The sequence below is a fragment of the Dicentrarchus labrax genome, unplaced genomic scaffold (assembly GCF_905237075.1).
Source record: "Dicentrarchus labrax unplaced genomic scaffold, dlabrax2021, whole genome shotgun sequence".
Lineage (NCBI taxonomy): Eukaryota > Metazoa > Chordata > Actinopteri > Moronidae > Dicentrarchus > Dicentrarchus labrax.
In genome coordinates, this window is record NW_026136719.1 from 37,423,631 (window position 1) to 37,440,093 (window position 16,463).

The 16,463-nt window shown below is 37.8% G+C and overlaps 1 protein-coding gene across 6 annotated transcripts in view; it reads right to left on the minus strand.

Moving 5' to 3' along the window:
- mcm9 (minichromosome maintenance 9 homologous recombination repair factor) overlaps positions 1–9,553 on the minus strand; it is a 34,305-nt gene extending 24,752 nt beyond the window's left edge. For 2 of the 6 annotated variants that reach the window (XM_051378550.1, XM_051378545.1), the window contains exons 1-5: positions 8,668–9,269; positions 7,823–7,883; positions 7,517–7,700; positions 5,547–5,712; positions 5,155–5,261 (exon numbers count right to left, since the gene is read on the minus strand). In XM_051378550.1, coding sequence (XP_051234510.1) covers positions 5,155–5,261; positions 5,547–5,712; positions 7,517–7,700; positions 7,823–7,848 — 483 coding nt within the window. In that variant the 5' untranslated portion in view covers positions 7,849–7,883; positions 8,668–9,269. The other 4 variants (XM_051378546.1, XM_051378547.1, XM_051378548.1 and 1 more) reach the window with 4 other exon arrangements.
- Between the last annotated feature and the right edge of the window lie 6,910 nt (positions 9,554–16,463).

A 16,463-nucleotide genomic window follows, 5' to 3' on the forward strand; every position in this document is an offset into this window, starting at 1 on the left:
TTAATGCACTAAATGTTCAGTCACCTTGCTGGTTGTAAACATTCAGATTCATTACCACCTTTTACTTTAGCATTTAACAGGCAGCTGTTTAATAAATAAATAATTAAATTGATATCATAAACCTGCGAAAAACTGGTCAACAATAACTACTAGTTGGGTATAGCCCTATAATCTATTCACACTGATATAAACTGATACAATTTACTAAATAAAATATATAATAATATATACTATGCTAATTAGGCCTGAATTAGTTTTTTCTTTTTATTAAAGTGGACATGGACATGGACAAATGTAGTTGAATACCCCTACTCTACACTCAATCCAACTGTTGGTCTTTACATGTAACCAATTTACCAACATTCTAATGTTATTAATATCAATATGGCTACTGCCTTACCAGGAACTCATCAATACTACTGATTTATAAATGACATGCAACAGTTCAATGGTATATTTAATTATTAAGACATAATAAGCAATTGATTTAAATTATGCCAGCCTCATCATTAACTGATGAATTATAAATTACCTATGCTTGTTTGTGATGGTTGCCTGTGTGTGTAAAATGTATCGCTGCTACTGGATGTAACAGTAGTATAGAGTGACAAGCAGCATTCAACTCAATTTCAGCAAATTGTTGAGTGCCATGCTGTTACCTCAGATTATACAGAATACTTATTCATATTTATGGGTCAATTACATGACATTTGTGTCCAAGTGTATAATTTCCTTTTAAATTATTTAATAAATGCTTGACATATTTAATTTTATTATATAAAACGTATTTAGGTTCACATATCTTTTAACTATATTAAAATAATAAATATTATTAATGTTTTGGAAACTCTAACCCCCAAATTGTCTGGCAAACCTGTCTATACGAGTACTTCTATGTTTGAAACCTTTAAAATAAACCCAATTTTACAAATAGATAAAGAAGATCAAGATAACTGAAGACATTTTGTCAGGCTGTCAGGCTGTCAGTATGTTATCAAATGTCAGTGTGGCACAACTGTACCATGGTTATATTTTTAAGTGAACAGGTTTTAACAGTTAATAGGATATTGCATCAACCAGAGGACCCCAAATGACTTTTATAGCTGGTGAAAAAGTTTGTATATCTCTCAAATATTGACAATATTTTTGTCAGGTGGTGCAACCAATGTAAAACTAGGAGAATGTAATTTCATCATAAAATGATATTATATCTAATATTTTATTTAAAGGAGACATTATGCTCCTTTTCAGGTTCATAATTGTATTTTGTGACTCTACTACAATAAGTTTAGATGTTTTAATCTTCAAAAAACACATTATTTTACTTATGTCTATAGCTGAGCACCTCTTTTCAGCCTGTCTGAATCGATCGGTTTTAGCTCCTGTCTCTTTAAGGCCCCCCACCCGAAAAGCCCAGTCTGCTCTGATTGGTCTGCATTATGACGTGGTTCACGCAGATGACGAATTTAAAAATGACAAACTCTTCTTAAAAGTAAAACACTTTGTTTAATTCATATTCCAGTTACACATGTTATAAGTAACAAAGCTATAACTTTTATGTAAACTGTGCGGATCGTGTCCTTCAGACTGTCCTGATGCTGCAGCTGTCTGTCCTCTGATGGGTCCAGGAACACCTGAGCTTCATCAGGTCACCTGTAAAACAAGGCAGATTCAGTCTTACTTGTAAGGCAGCATATAATATACAGTACAATACAGTATAATATAATACAAGTACAACAGCTCATTGTGGCTCAAAGTAGTCCTAAGTTATAAAATAAAGTAGTGTTTGACTCCACAAAACAGCCTAGTGAGCGTCGTAGTTAGACAATATTTAACTTACTAAACTAATGAATCCCTGCAGTTTGACCATTTCTCTCTCACCGTAGCTCTATCGTTAACTCCAGTGCACGTAGATCAAGTTAATTTACACACCGACACCCACACACACACCCCTAGCCCCAACTGGTTAGCACGTTACACAAACAGAAAACAATCACCATGACTCACTCCCGGTATTTTGGTAGCTTCTAACGAGGGTTAACGATCACACTGCCCCTCATATTACAACATAAAGTCCGACAGACTCAGTAACTTTAGTTACACAGTGACATCACAGAGCTGCTGTGTGCTAATCAAAGCTACAATCCTACCAAACAAATGACCTCCGCTGCTGAATTTATACACAGTACAAGTACGGTGTCTTCTGATCACAGCTGTATTGATCCACACCGTGAACAGATACTTAACGTTAGCTAAGTTACCCAGCAGATATGCAAGTTACCAGGTTAAAGACAATTAAACCTAACTGACGTTATCGTCCCTGTTCTATGCAGCTCAACGAGCAAACAGCTGATGAGCGGCTAGAGTTCGTTCGCTCGGAGGTTTTCTTCTCTTTCTAACAGCGACACAAACATTACTTACTGAGCACGTTTAACAAAATACAGACGAATATAAAGCCAATTTAGCCCGGTCACAAAACCCACAACAGTTACGCAGTTACGGAGTTACGGAGTCCCCCGCACGGCACGAAGCTTGGTGATTCACGACATAAACTTCGTGTGAATCTCTACAAAAGAAATAGCAGCAGGGGAGAACATGGAGTCATATGCACCAGCTGGCTCAATAAATTAACCTTACCCTATAAGTTTCATGTTCATCTTACACACATTTAACAAACATTTAATAAACAATATACGTTAGCATCACTGGGGCTCCTGTAGCTACCAACGGTTAGCATGTGCTAGCGGTACACGAACAATGAAAAACAAAGCATCAATTCTTGAAAATACTTACAGTTACTTCCTCTGCCGTCTCGCCACATACAGTTGGTATGAATCCCTCTTTCAGGAACAGTCTTTCAGCCAGTCCAGTGTTGTACTGACAGAGGTTGTGAAACCAGTCCGACTCCGACACGAAGTGGTTCACACACAATCCGGTTTTTCCGACAGACATTGCCATCAAAAATAAAAATAAATCCAGTGGCTTTTTTTGTGACCCGACATTTTTTTAGGCAGCTAAGTTAGAAATACTGTTATTTAACAATTTAATCTTGTTAAAAAAAAAAAAAAAAAAAGAAATCAATAAAGAAATTACATTTTAAAAATACTTTTAAAAACGTTTTAGAAGCCTTTTTTGTCGTTGACTCTTATACATATTCCCTAAGCACATATTATTTATTTATTTTAAACACACTATACATTCGCTTTATGTAATACATAATATACAGTATCTCACAAAAGTGAGTACCCCCCTCACATTTCTGCAAATACTTCATTATATCTTTTCATGGGACAACACTGAAGAAATGACACTTTGATACAATGTAAAGTAGTCAGTGTACAGCTTTTATAATAGTGTAAATTTACTGTCCCCTGAAAATAACTAAACACACAGCCATTAATGTCAAAACCGCTGGCAACAAAAGTGAGTACACCCCTAAGTGAAAATGTCCAAATTGGGCCCTAAGTGTCAATATTTTGTGTGGCCACCATTATTTTCCAGCACTGCCTTAACCCTCTTGGGCATGGAGTTCACTAGAGCTTCACAGGTTGCCACTGGAATCCTCTTCCACTCCTCCATGACGATATCACGGAGCTGGTGGACATTGCACTCCTCCACCTTCCGTTTGAGGATGCCCCACAGATGCTCAATAGGGTTTAGGTCTGGAGACTTGGCCAGTCCATCACCTTTACCCTCAGCTTCTTTAGCAAGGCAGTGGTCGTCTTGGAGGTGTGTTTGGGGTCATTATCATGTTGGAATACTGCCCTGCGGCCCAGTTTCCTAAGGGAGGGGATCATGCTCTGCTTCAGTATGTCACAGTACATTTTGGCATTCATGGTTCCCTCAATGAACTGTAGCTTCCCCGTGCTGGCAGCACTCATGCAGCCCCAGACCATTCACACTCCCACCACCATGCTTGACTGTAGGCAAGACACACTTGTCTTTGTACTCCTCACCTGGTTGCCGCCACACACGCTTGACACCATCTGAACCAAATAAGTTTATCTTGGTCTCATCAGACCCAAGGACATGGTTCCAGTAATCCATGTCCTTAGACTAACTGTCTTCAGCAGACTGTTTGCGGGCTTTCTTGTGCATCATCTTTAGAAGAGGTTTCCTTCTGGGACGACAGCCATGCAGACCAATTTGATGCAGTGTGTGGCGTATGGTCTGAGCACTGACACCCCTTCAGCCTCTGCAGCAATGCTGGCAGCACTCATACGTCTATTTTCCAAAGCCAACCTCTGGATATGACGCTGAGCACAAGCACTCAACTTCTTTGGTCGACCATGCCAAGGGATGTTCTGAGTGGAACCTGTCCTGTTAAACCGCTGTGTGGTCTTGGCCACCGTGCTGCAGCTCAGTTTCAGGGTGTTGGCAATCTTCTTATAGCCTAGGCCATGTTTATGTAGAGCAACAATTCTTTTTTTCAGATCCTCAGAGAGTAATTTGCCATGAGGTGCCATGTTGAACTTCCAGTGAACAGTATGAGAGAGAGTGAGAGCGATAACGCCAAATTTAACACACCTTCTCCCCATTCACACCTGAGACCTTGAAACACTAATGAGACCGGGGAGGGAAAATGGCTAATTGGGCACAATTTGGACATTTTCACTTAGGGGTGTACTCACTTTTGTTGCCAGCAGTTTAGACATTAATGGCTGTGTGTTGAATTATTTTGAGGGGACAGTAAATTTACACTATTATACAAGCTGTACACTGACTACTTTACATTGTATCAAAGTGTCATTTCTTCAGTGTTATCCCATGATAAGATATAATGAAATATTTGCAGAAATGTGAGGGGTGTACTCACTTTTGTGAGACACTGTACATATATGTACTGTAAACATATCATATCCTATAATACAGAGGCAGAGCGGGTCGTCCCCCAATCAGAAGGTTGTTGGTTCGATCCCCAGCTCCTGGTGCCACATGTCAAAGTATCCTTGAGCAAGATACTGAACCCCGAATTGCTCCCAATGCCGTGCATCGGTGTGTGAATGTGTATGAATGAGTTAGTTTCTGTTTGATTGGCTTTGCCATCGCTGAGTGAATGTGTGTGTGTAAAAGCGCTTTGAGTGGTCGGAAGACTAGAAAGGCACTATAAGTATAGTCCATTTACCAAATAAAGAGTATCTTGTCTTTACTGACCTTGGTAACACTGGTGCGTATGACAGTACCAGTGACAGACAAAAAGTGCCCTACATCTCTGGACCTGGGAATGGTCTCTCTGGTCAGCTCTGGACACACTGGCAGACCTGGGCACACACGAGAGTTGATAAACACCACAAAGAAAATAATAAATTATATCTATTGTAGGGGGGTTTTGAAATGACAATGTTTGGGAGCCCATGCAATACTTAATCCAAAAAAGACTAAAGGGAAAACAGAGGAGGAAGTTTGTGTACATGCCAGTCTGAAAAATCATAAATCCTCACAATGCAATCCTGAGCAACATCTGGTAACCTCCATCATTCACAGCTGTATGAATGTGTGTGTGTAAAAGCGCTTTGAGTGGTCGGAAGACTAGAAAGGCGCTATACCTGTTATGCGGGCATGAGGAGTGCGTCTCATTCTGTGCACTTTTGTTCTTTGTCCTCCACGGCGCTTGGGAGAGGCATTCTCTGATAACTCCACGGCTGTTCTTTGTAACACTTTATCAAATATAGCCAGGACATCATTGGGATAGGCATTGAAGTAGTCCCCAACCTGCCACAGATAGTATAGATGCAATTAATGCAAACACAGATTCAATTATTGATGGACCAGGTTGCAGATTGCAACTAACTGAAACAACATGACTCAACCAAGTGTATAGGAGGAACTACAGTGGTCATAAAAAGTTTGAAAAACGTGAAAGGCCCTGCCTAAAGTCAGTGTTTGGTTTGTACATTCTGGCAGTTCAATATTGGCCAGGCTTCAAGAGACCTGTTCTCTCTTGCCAGGCAACCTCAAAGATATACATTCAGTGGACGCATTACTAGGACGAGTTCCAGAAATGCTCCCGACACCGAGGGCCATAGGACTTTAGAAATAGGGAGGTCATGAATCCTGCGAGGCATCGGTGTGTGAATGTGACTGAATGAATGAGTTAGCTGATGGGCTTTGCTGTCACTGTGTGAATGTGGAATGTAGTGTAAAAGCACTTTGAGTGATCGGAAGACAAGAAAGGCGCTATACAAGTAAAGTCCAATTTACCATTTCCTGTCTGTGGCGATGACAGACAGCATGACTGCAGCAAAGTAGGCTAATTGTTTATTCAAAGCTGCTGCCTGCTATATTAGGAAATGGGGTCTGAGGTCCAGACCTGAATGACCTCATAGCTGGCTACAGCCATGCAAACACGGTTTCTAACCACCTGTCCTTTCACCAGCAGGTCGTGAAGAGCAGAGAGAACAGCTGTCTTCATCAGGCTTATATTCAATATTTACTGAACTAAACAAATAATGTTTTTTATTTACTGATTTGCTGAGTTTTTTCTGTGGCTGGCAGGGGGGAATCTGCTAACAGTAAAACTGGCAAGTTATACTATATATAGTTATACTACATAGTTACACTAGGAGCCCTGACTGATCATTATAAAACCATCAATAATAGGTGTGTAACGATCCTTTAGTTTGGATCTATACACTGATTTAATGATTGCATCGATCAATTATGATCAATGCAAAGTGTAAACATCCCTCTGTGTTGTCATCTTTAAGATACGTGCACACTTTCCTTAACATTCGAACAGTAACTAAGGTATAGTATAGTGTAGTATGATAACGTAATAACTTAAATATTTGGGAGGCAGGGAGAGAGTGGGTGATGGCCTGTTAGATTGCTGGGAATTGACCGTTTTAACTCTCCTCCCTACTGTCCCTGATTACTCATATTGTGTCAAGACTTACACTCACCTATCCTGGTCATCCTAATTGACTGTGTTAATTGGCACATGTCTCATATGGAGCGCAGCCCCTTAAATTGAATTGAATTGAAATCATATGGTTGCAGACTCAAATATTGCATTGTTGTACAAAGAATCAATATAATATTGTATCATGACAAAATCAGTGATTTACTCCCCTAATAATAAGTTAAGAATATATACACAGCAGAAGATTTGTGTGATTGTACAATTTCCTGTGGAGATTCACTAACCTTACCACATAAAAAAGTACTTAGTACGAGTATTTACAAAAAGGAAACATATGTTTATAGAACAAAAAGAAAGAACCACAAGCACACGATAATTAGCATTTTACAAAATTACTGAGCCAAGTCGAGTGTAAGTAAAAGGTTACTTCACAAGTCACTGAAGGTTTTGTATTACACATTTGAAGCATTCTATAGTGTTATGTCCGCTACATTGTGATTTATCGGGAGGTGAAAAATAATCCTAATAATATAATACTGATTTTAACCATATCACCCGGCTTTAGTTAAACATATCATATAATCTCAAGTACACTAACTTAGTTCTATTCATTTTGAATACAGTAGATCGTGATTTAAATTCTGTTGGCATTACCTCCATATTCGCTTCAAATAATGTCATGGCATTAATAACAACAGGGTGATGGGTCTCTTCATCAGTATCTGCAACAAGCTGAAGAATGTGCTCATGATGATGCTCTGTCAGATAGGTTTCAAACACCCGGCCAATTAGCGCCTCCTGTTCTGGGCTTATCAACATAGTGAAGTGATCTGGACCCCTGGAAGAATGATAATAGACAATGCAATAGTCAGGGTTTGACATTGTTGATCATGTGAATGACAATCAGAAATAAATGCCATGAATCATTCCTACCGAACCAAGTTAACAACAGATTTATACTTAAGTTTGTGTGCATTCAGGAACATGTGATATCTTGTTCTGCATGGATTCGCCTACAGTTCTAATAATCAAAAAGATCATTTGCAATCATCAAAAACACACACGCACACACACCAAAGTTTTTTGCATAATAGGATTAGATTTTAAGCAGGGTAAATTGAGCCGTATCCCTATTCCCTCCCCACCTCCAGCCCACCCCTCCCTCACCTTCTCCCTACCTAAATAACACTCACTTCTTCACATTTATGTGTATTTTATTTATTTGTAACAGTTACAATAACTTTTTTTATTATTATTATTATTATTATTATTATTGCATATTACTGTTAAACAGCTGTTTTGTGAAAAAAACATTTTAACATGAGAATGAAGAACATTAACAGCTGTGTTTTTGGAATATACACAGAATATGTTTTTGGATACACTTGAGTGTATTTTGGCTGTAGCCACCGGCTCAACTTACCCCTGGCCAAATGGCTCAACTTACCCCGGAGCTACCATTTTGACTTTATTAGTCCCCACAGCTAAAATGGTTCACTTTTATGCTAGGTTTATGACCTCATGTTGTAGCTCATAGATACCACAATTGATGTATAAAACAAATTTAAAATCATCTATTTTGGTCTAAACACAATTCTCATGAAACTTATGATAGACTAAATTGACTTTCAAGAGTGAAAATGTTTTTTTTTAGAAATAAATATCTAACTTTACCCATGTGGTTCTTACATTCACAGACTCCATGAAATGATGCCTTCCTCCAAAATATTCGGTCACATGATCCATGTTTTTTACCATTTCCTAGCAACAAGGGGTGGCTCAACTTACCCTTTGGCTCAACTTACCCCAGTCTCCCCTACGCCGCTTCTGGTGTTGGTATGACATGCACCGACGTAAAAGAAGTAAGGACGTATCAAGACGTAACAGACGAGATGGAGACTAACGTTACTGTAATTGCTTTGCAAGCAACAGCCTATCGAAATGTCAGGGAAACCAAGAGAGTAACGTACGTTTTACTTTTATACTTTGAGTACATTTCAGAGCCTGTACTACACTAACTTACCACTATACTAGTAAAGAAGTTTAGTCGATACTATTTTAACACAAGAATCTGTATTTCCGCTTGAGTAAAGAATGTAACGTTAATGTTTACTTTTGCTACCATATTACTGTTACCAAAAGACGTCTTTCAGTTTCAGATTGGTGAAGCCTCCATTCATGTTGATGATGTTCCATCTAGATACGTCCCAGTTTATAACTTATGACTTGCATTCACTTTGTGCCACACAGCCCCAGTTTCAGGTATGGCAATTAGGACATCCGGTGATAAATTAGCTAGTTACGGGATGGAGGTATTAAGTGTCTTTAGCCATACAGACTCTTTGCCGTAACATCACCGTACCTACCTAACTCAAACATTGTTCTAATATAAACAGACATATCGTTCACATACCGTTTCTTACAAAGCCAGAAACTATAGGGCACCCTAGTTTTCTTCACCGATGTAACGTTAAACAAGCGACTTGAGTTGCTCGGGTATCCGGGGTGGGTTTCACTACTACTTCTTCTTCATATTCTTCAAAAACACTTCCGGTTACGCTACGAAGTGCTGCCCTCGTCATTAAAAAATAAATCACTAGTCGATCAAAAGATCAACTTTCCAGCGGTCTATGTAGCTACTTAACGCTGCTGCTACTGCTTCTGTTTCTTCTTCTTCTTCTTCTTCTTCTTCTTTCATTTTCTGGTGGGCTACAAACCAACGTCAAATGTCGCCACCTACTGAATCGGAATGTGTACAATCATGACCATATTCTAACATTACATTACATTAGACCTGTTTCATTTAAGCATGTGATTAAGGCCCTTTGAACCTGTATTTGTTTGTCCCCTATCCCCAACAGACCTCCTATACTCCATGTACTGCCATCTTTCCTTTTCCATATTAAACCTTCTACAATCCATCAGCACGTTTGACACTCTCTTTAAAATTACATGTTTCACACTTATCAGAATCTATCTTTTTTTATCGTTTGTATAGTGTAGCGTTTAATCTTGTATGACCTAGTCTTAACCTTGTTAGAATTATATCTTCTTTTCTGCTTTTACTTGTCCTATTTCTTACTCTAACTGATTTTTGAATTGTATAATAGTCCCTACCCTTGATGTCATTATTCCATATATTTTGCCAAGTTTCCACTATTTCCTCCTGAATTATTGATTTTACCTCTGACCTCCAAAACATATTTCTAAAATACCACTATCGTAATCCGCTGGTATCCAATAAAAATGAACATCAATACATAGTTGTTTTAGGTTTAATAAAATCATGTATGTTTTCGTTATTAAATAATTTCTAACTGTTTGTACTGACTGTATACTTTGAAGTACAGCTACAGTACTACCAATTGAAGACTAATGATTATTGCTGTAATTTCTGCTGATAACCTATTTGTAATTATTTTAGCAATGCTCTTATGGAATTCTGGAAAGTATATATTCCCACCTACATGATCATTCTTTTCATGTTTTGACCCATCTGTAAATAGTCTATATTTAAATAGTTATAATAATTTTTGGACAAATATTCTTGAGTCAATCTCCCAATATCAAAGTTCCTGGCTGACCAATTTCTAATATTTGCAGATTCACTTTTTGTTGTGGAAATAACCATGCTGGACTGTGTTGAATAGTGTCTAGTTTATACTTTTTAACTTTCTTGTTTATATCCCATCCAAAACCTCTACCTGAACAATGTGTATATTCCCATTCATATTTCCAGTTTCTCTTCCCTGAATTCTGATCCAATAAGTAAGTGATAATTTAGATCTCCTTAACTGTAATGGAAGTTCACTGGATTCCACAAGCAATGAGTTAATGGGTGTGGTTTTAACTGCTCCTAACCCTAATCTTAATGCTCTATATTGATATATATATATATATATATATATATATCTGTCTTCGAAGCCCTGTATATCATGCTTCTTTGTCATGCTACCACACATCTCATTAAAATGTTTTTACGCTTAGTCTCTATATTTTCAATATTGCTCTTCCATGAATATTTATCATCTATCCTTAAACCAAGATACTTAAATACTCTAACCCTTTTCATAGGTTTACTACATAATGTTAAATGGTAAATGGACCTGTACTTGTATAGCACCTTTCTAGTCTTCCGACCACTCAAATATGATATCTGTTTCTATATTTTCAAACTTATCTTGAATCATGATATTAAAAAGAATTGGACTGATTACTCTACCTTGTGGTATCCCATTTTTGATGACAACATTTTCTGATATCTCTGATCGTACTTTAACTTGAAAAAAATCTATGACCCAGTTGTACAACCTTCCACCTATTCCTAACTTATTCATTTTAATTAAAAGCCCTTCTCTCCACATTGAATTGTATGCTTTCTCTATGTCAAATACATCTATTACCATTACTTCCTTCATGTTTATTGTCTTTTCAATTTCATTGCATCTGCTGTAGATCTTCCTTTTCTGAATCCGTTCTGGTATTCATTAAACAGCTTTCTCTTTTTTCTTTAAAAAATACAATTACCTATAAACAATATTTTTTTACATCCATTTACACAGATGAGCTGTTAGTGCTATAGGTCTATAATTGTTAGCATTAGCTGCAACTTTCCCTGGTTTAGCAAATGATAAAAATGAATGTCATCTTCCATTTAATAGGAAGTCTTCCTTCTGTCCATATTTTATTGAATAGCTTCAAAACTACATGTAATACATACTCTGGTAACTGCCTGAACATGGCGTAACATAACTGATCTGATGCCAAAGCAGAATACCTACTGCCTTCTAATGCCCTTCTCAATTCCCTCAGGGTTTCTAAGAGCATTATTTATTAATTTAATAACCAGGCTACACTCTTCATTCCACCATGGCACAGTTATCTTATTCCCAGCTATCATTGACTTAAGTATACTTTGTGAGGCAGCTTCATATATCATACACGTAACTTCACTAGCACATTCATCCACATTACCATTCATTTTAATGTTTCTAGCCAGCTCCCCACAGCATTCTTTAAATTTGTTCCATTGAGCCTTCTGAAAGCACCATATATGATCATTTTCTTGAGTCAATATTTAAAATACATATAAATCAGTACTTATATTATCATTGCATATTTTCTATTCACAAAGACTAGCCCTATTTGCAGAAACCAATGTTAAATCAACACATGACATTTTCTTTCTATTTATATCACGTCTTGCTCCTCTACCATTATTTATATATACAAGATTCCTTGCATCAATCATTTCTTCAATTACTGTTCCATTATATAGTATGAACACTTCTCTATAAATTATGTGCATTGAAATCTCCACACCAAATTTCCAATTGACTGTTTTCTCCTATTAGTTCCTCAAATAATGCTGTTGTTAGAGTATGACATGGATTATAATAATTAAATTGCTCCCATTTCTGTTTGATTTTTTTCTCAATCTTTCTTTTAAGCGCCACTTTCTGCAACTCCAAATCTCCATAATCCCAACATTCCTCCTCAATTCCAAAAGTCATAATTGTTACATTCACTATACAGTTGTTTGTAATTACCCGCTCGATCACACCACTACATCCTACTAGGGGTGGCTGTGGCGCAGAGGCAAAGTGAGTTGTCTCCTAATCAGAAGGTTGTCCCCGGCTCCTCCTGCCACATGTTGAAGTATCCTTGAGCAAAATACTGAACTGAATACTGAACCCCAAATTGGTGTGTGAATGTATATGAATGCCTTGGTTTCTGTTCGATGGGTGAATGTGGCATGTGCTTTGAGTGGACGGAAGACTAGAAAGGCGCAATACAAGTACAGGTCCATTTACCATTTATTTCCCCCTCCACTCATCGCTGTGCTTTGTGTTATGGAAATTAAGCCTTGTGTGGTAGACGTAGACGTTTTAGATGGGGTAGTAAATGCATACAGTTTGTTTAAGGGGGTTGTGATGTTATGGTAGGGGGATGACTGATAAGAATCTGGTCACAGTCACAGGGGCAGATCAAAGGACCATTTGTGATTTACAGCAGTACTTTTAATAGAATACCAGATGGGTTTTGTTTGGATGTACTGAAAGGTATATTCTGGAAGTCTAAAGAGAACATCTAAGCTGTGGTCTTTTCTCCATTCTGCATGAATAAAGGGACTTGATTCATTACAATGGATTCGTAATTCTTCAGAGAACTAGCAACTCTCAATATTGTGGAAGAATTTCTCCTACCTTACTATCTAGTTAACACTTACTCCTAGTTGTCTATATCAGAGCTGTTTTTTTTTCACCAAACCTTATTTTTGAACTTTCATGCAGTGCTCCTGGTTCTTTCCAGCTTCCATGACATCTGTTTATGTAAGGCCAATATCACCTATAATAAAGAACATTCATTCATTTTAGAATTATGTTCAATAATCATCAATCCAGCTGCTGAAACCTTAAGGAAAAGGTTTGATTTTGAAGTTGAACCTTATCCATTTATTTTGTTTTCTTGTTCAGTCACAATGCAGTTTCGGCAGGCTCTTTACAGCTGGTTAAAGATCAGGACTTTATTTCAGGTTTTGATTTCACATGGAAGGTGTCGAATATGGTAAACATGAATGTCATTATGGCTACATATTCTTACACATAAATGCAAATGGGAAAACAGTAAGCCCTAATTTGCTTTAAAATTAATTTGGAATATATTTGTCATCCATAAAGATGTTATAGCTAAGAATAATCCATCCTTTAATAAATTGTGTCTATGTCTCTTCCGTTTTAAATTATAGTCCTTGTCGTTCCAATTCCTTAGCTTTACATTCCGTATAGCGTTGTTAACCCCCCAAATGTTTAAATGTTCTTCTTTCTTTTATTTATTTTTTTACAGTTTATGTTATACACCGATCAGTCATAACATTATGACCACTGACAGGTGAGGGGTTGAGGGGTGAGGGGATGGGTGGTAAAGAGAGAAGGTGAGAGACAGAGACAGAATTGCACAGCAATAACAATAGCAACAACTATACTAGTAGAAATTATTAATAATGATGATGATGATGTCGACGGCGATGACAACAACAACGCCAAGGGAAAGGGTTCTTTAATCAGCCTAGTTGGGATGGAGATAGGTTGATGGCTTTGATAAAGAAATTATTGAAGTCAATGAAGATTGATTGCTGAAAAGCAGTCTAAATATATATGGGTATATTGGTATGCAACCTACTTTTCCCTTTTATCTGTTCATGTACTTTACTTTTTAAAGTTCTAAACATTTTCCCCCAACTTTATTCAAAGTAAATCATTAACAATGAAATAAAATGGTAATTGGACTGTACTTGTATAGCGCCTTTCTAGTCTTCCGACCACTCAAAGCACTTTACACTACATTCCACATTTACCAATTCACACACATTTCAATTTACCCATTCACACTTTGACATGCAACAGGGGGAGCCAACCACCAACCTTCTGATTAATGGATGACCCACTCTACCACCTAGGCCACAGCCAGCCCCAAATAACCTGTAACTTTACAACACACAGCTTTGTTAACATTTGACGAGGAAATTGTGTCGATGTATTGTTTCATTTCATCAATGAGAAACAAGAAAAATAGTTTTTTAATTTGCATATTCAGATTTGATTTTGGTGTGTATCTCTTGTTACATGTAAACAGGTAACCTCCAGGGAATGTTTTTTTTTTATTTATGTAACCTTTAAATAATGTTCTTTAAAAGAGCCTTTTAAAGGCTTTTAAATGAAATGTTTTCTGAGAGTATTTTGTGAAATATTTAGGTTCCCCAAAGGTCCTTTAAAGGTTTCACAGAAACCCATATGCCAAACCAATTTACAACCAGCTGATGAAGAGGGTCAAACCATCAGTAAAAACTGTTAAAGTGTGGACAGATGAACAGCAGCCCTATACAGAACTGTTTTGAGTGCACACACTAGCACATGTTTAAACAGGGTGCCACCCAGGAGAACCACCTCAATCTATACATCATTAGTGACAATATACATTAGCAAATGTGTTGATGATGTGGTGAATGCAGAGACAATAAAATCATTCCCCAACCAGAAAGCCTGGATGAATGGAGAGGTGAGGGCTTTGTCCAGAGCCAGAAAAGCTGTATCTTGGTCAGGTGACAAGGAAGCAAATAGCACCGCCAGAGCAAGACACCGGCAGGAACTGGATTCTGATGCAGTGCTGTGAGAAACTGGTTCTCCAGCACATAAAGAATAACATCCCCGTAGCTCTGGACCCTCACCAGTTTGCATTCAAAATCAACAGATGACTGTGCAGTTGATCTACGAGCATAGATCAACTGCACAGTTTTGACTCATCCTTAGCAAGAAACAATGGTGGCTTGTCTAGTCACACCACTGTATATATAACACACTGTATAGGGTCACACACAATCTCGTATTACAGTTAAACAGTACACTAAAATATGTTTCTGAAACGATTTAAGTGAGAAATAGGCAACATAGTAACAGAATCTTGCTTCGTATTTGATTAGCACTGTCTAGTTTGACAGTTTGATCAGAGTTTCGTGCGCTGCACTGGAAAGACTCACTACCACTGACCTGTTAGTGGTAGCCCCGCCCAAAAGCATACGCTGCTTTATCGTCTATTTTACTCTAAATTGGACCATAATTTACTATATGAACATCATAATCTATTGAAGAAGATGTGAAACTAGCAATTGGGACCATAAATTAAGTGACAACTTGGCTCATTCTCCATTAGAGTGAATGGTATCGGTGTTTTATTGCAGCCAATGGAGCTCCCCCCTTCTGGCCTTTACATAGAATGCAGGTTTTAAGACACTGTTTGGTTTTCAGACCAGGAAGCTCTGTCCATTGTATAAACTGACAATAGTACCACACTCTGCAACTGGATATTGGACTTCCTCACAAACAGACCCCCAGAGAGTTCTGATTGGTGATCACACTTCCTCCACTCTAGTGCTCAACACCAGAGCCTGTCAGGTCTATGTCCTCAGCCTCCTCCTGTTCTTCCTGTTCTATTTCTGTGACTGCATCCCTTGACATGGAGACAACTCTGTTGTGAAGTTTGCAGATGAAACTACTATCATTGGCTGGATTTCATGATGTCATGTCATATCTATACTCTGGTACAGAAATTGTATTTTTTAAGGAAACTTAAGAAAGCAAAATTCCTGTGCCAAGTTAGTTTAATAATAGCGATAGAAAGCATGCTGACTGGAAACATTACAAACTGGCATGGGATGTGCATGGACCAAGACAGGAGGACTCTGCAGCGGGTGATTAAAACCTCCCAGAAGATCATCGGTACTGAGCATCAGTGATATTGGTGAGGTGATGTGCCTGCACAGAGCCAAAAGAATACTAAAAGACCACACCCACCCCAGCTACAGTCTGTTCACCCTGCTGCCATATGGGAATAGGTACAGAATCTTCCACTGCTGTACCACCAGACTTAAAGACAGCTTCTTCTCACAGGATGTGAGACTGCTGAATTCTTCCTCAACAATTCATCATACAAATGAATAATAATTTCATTTGACTCACTCAGAATTGTTTTATTTTTAAAAGTAGCAAGTAGCAGTCCAAACAAATTTTTTTAATATAGTGCGATTCAACATATATTTCTTACA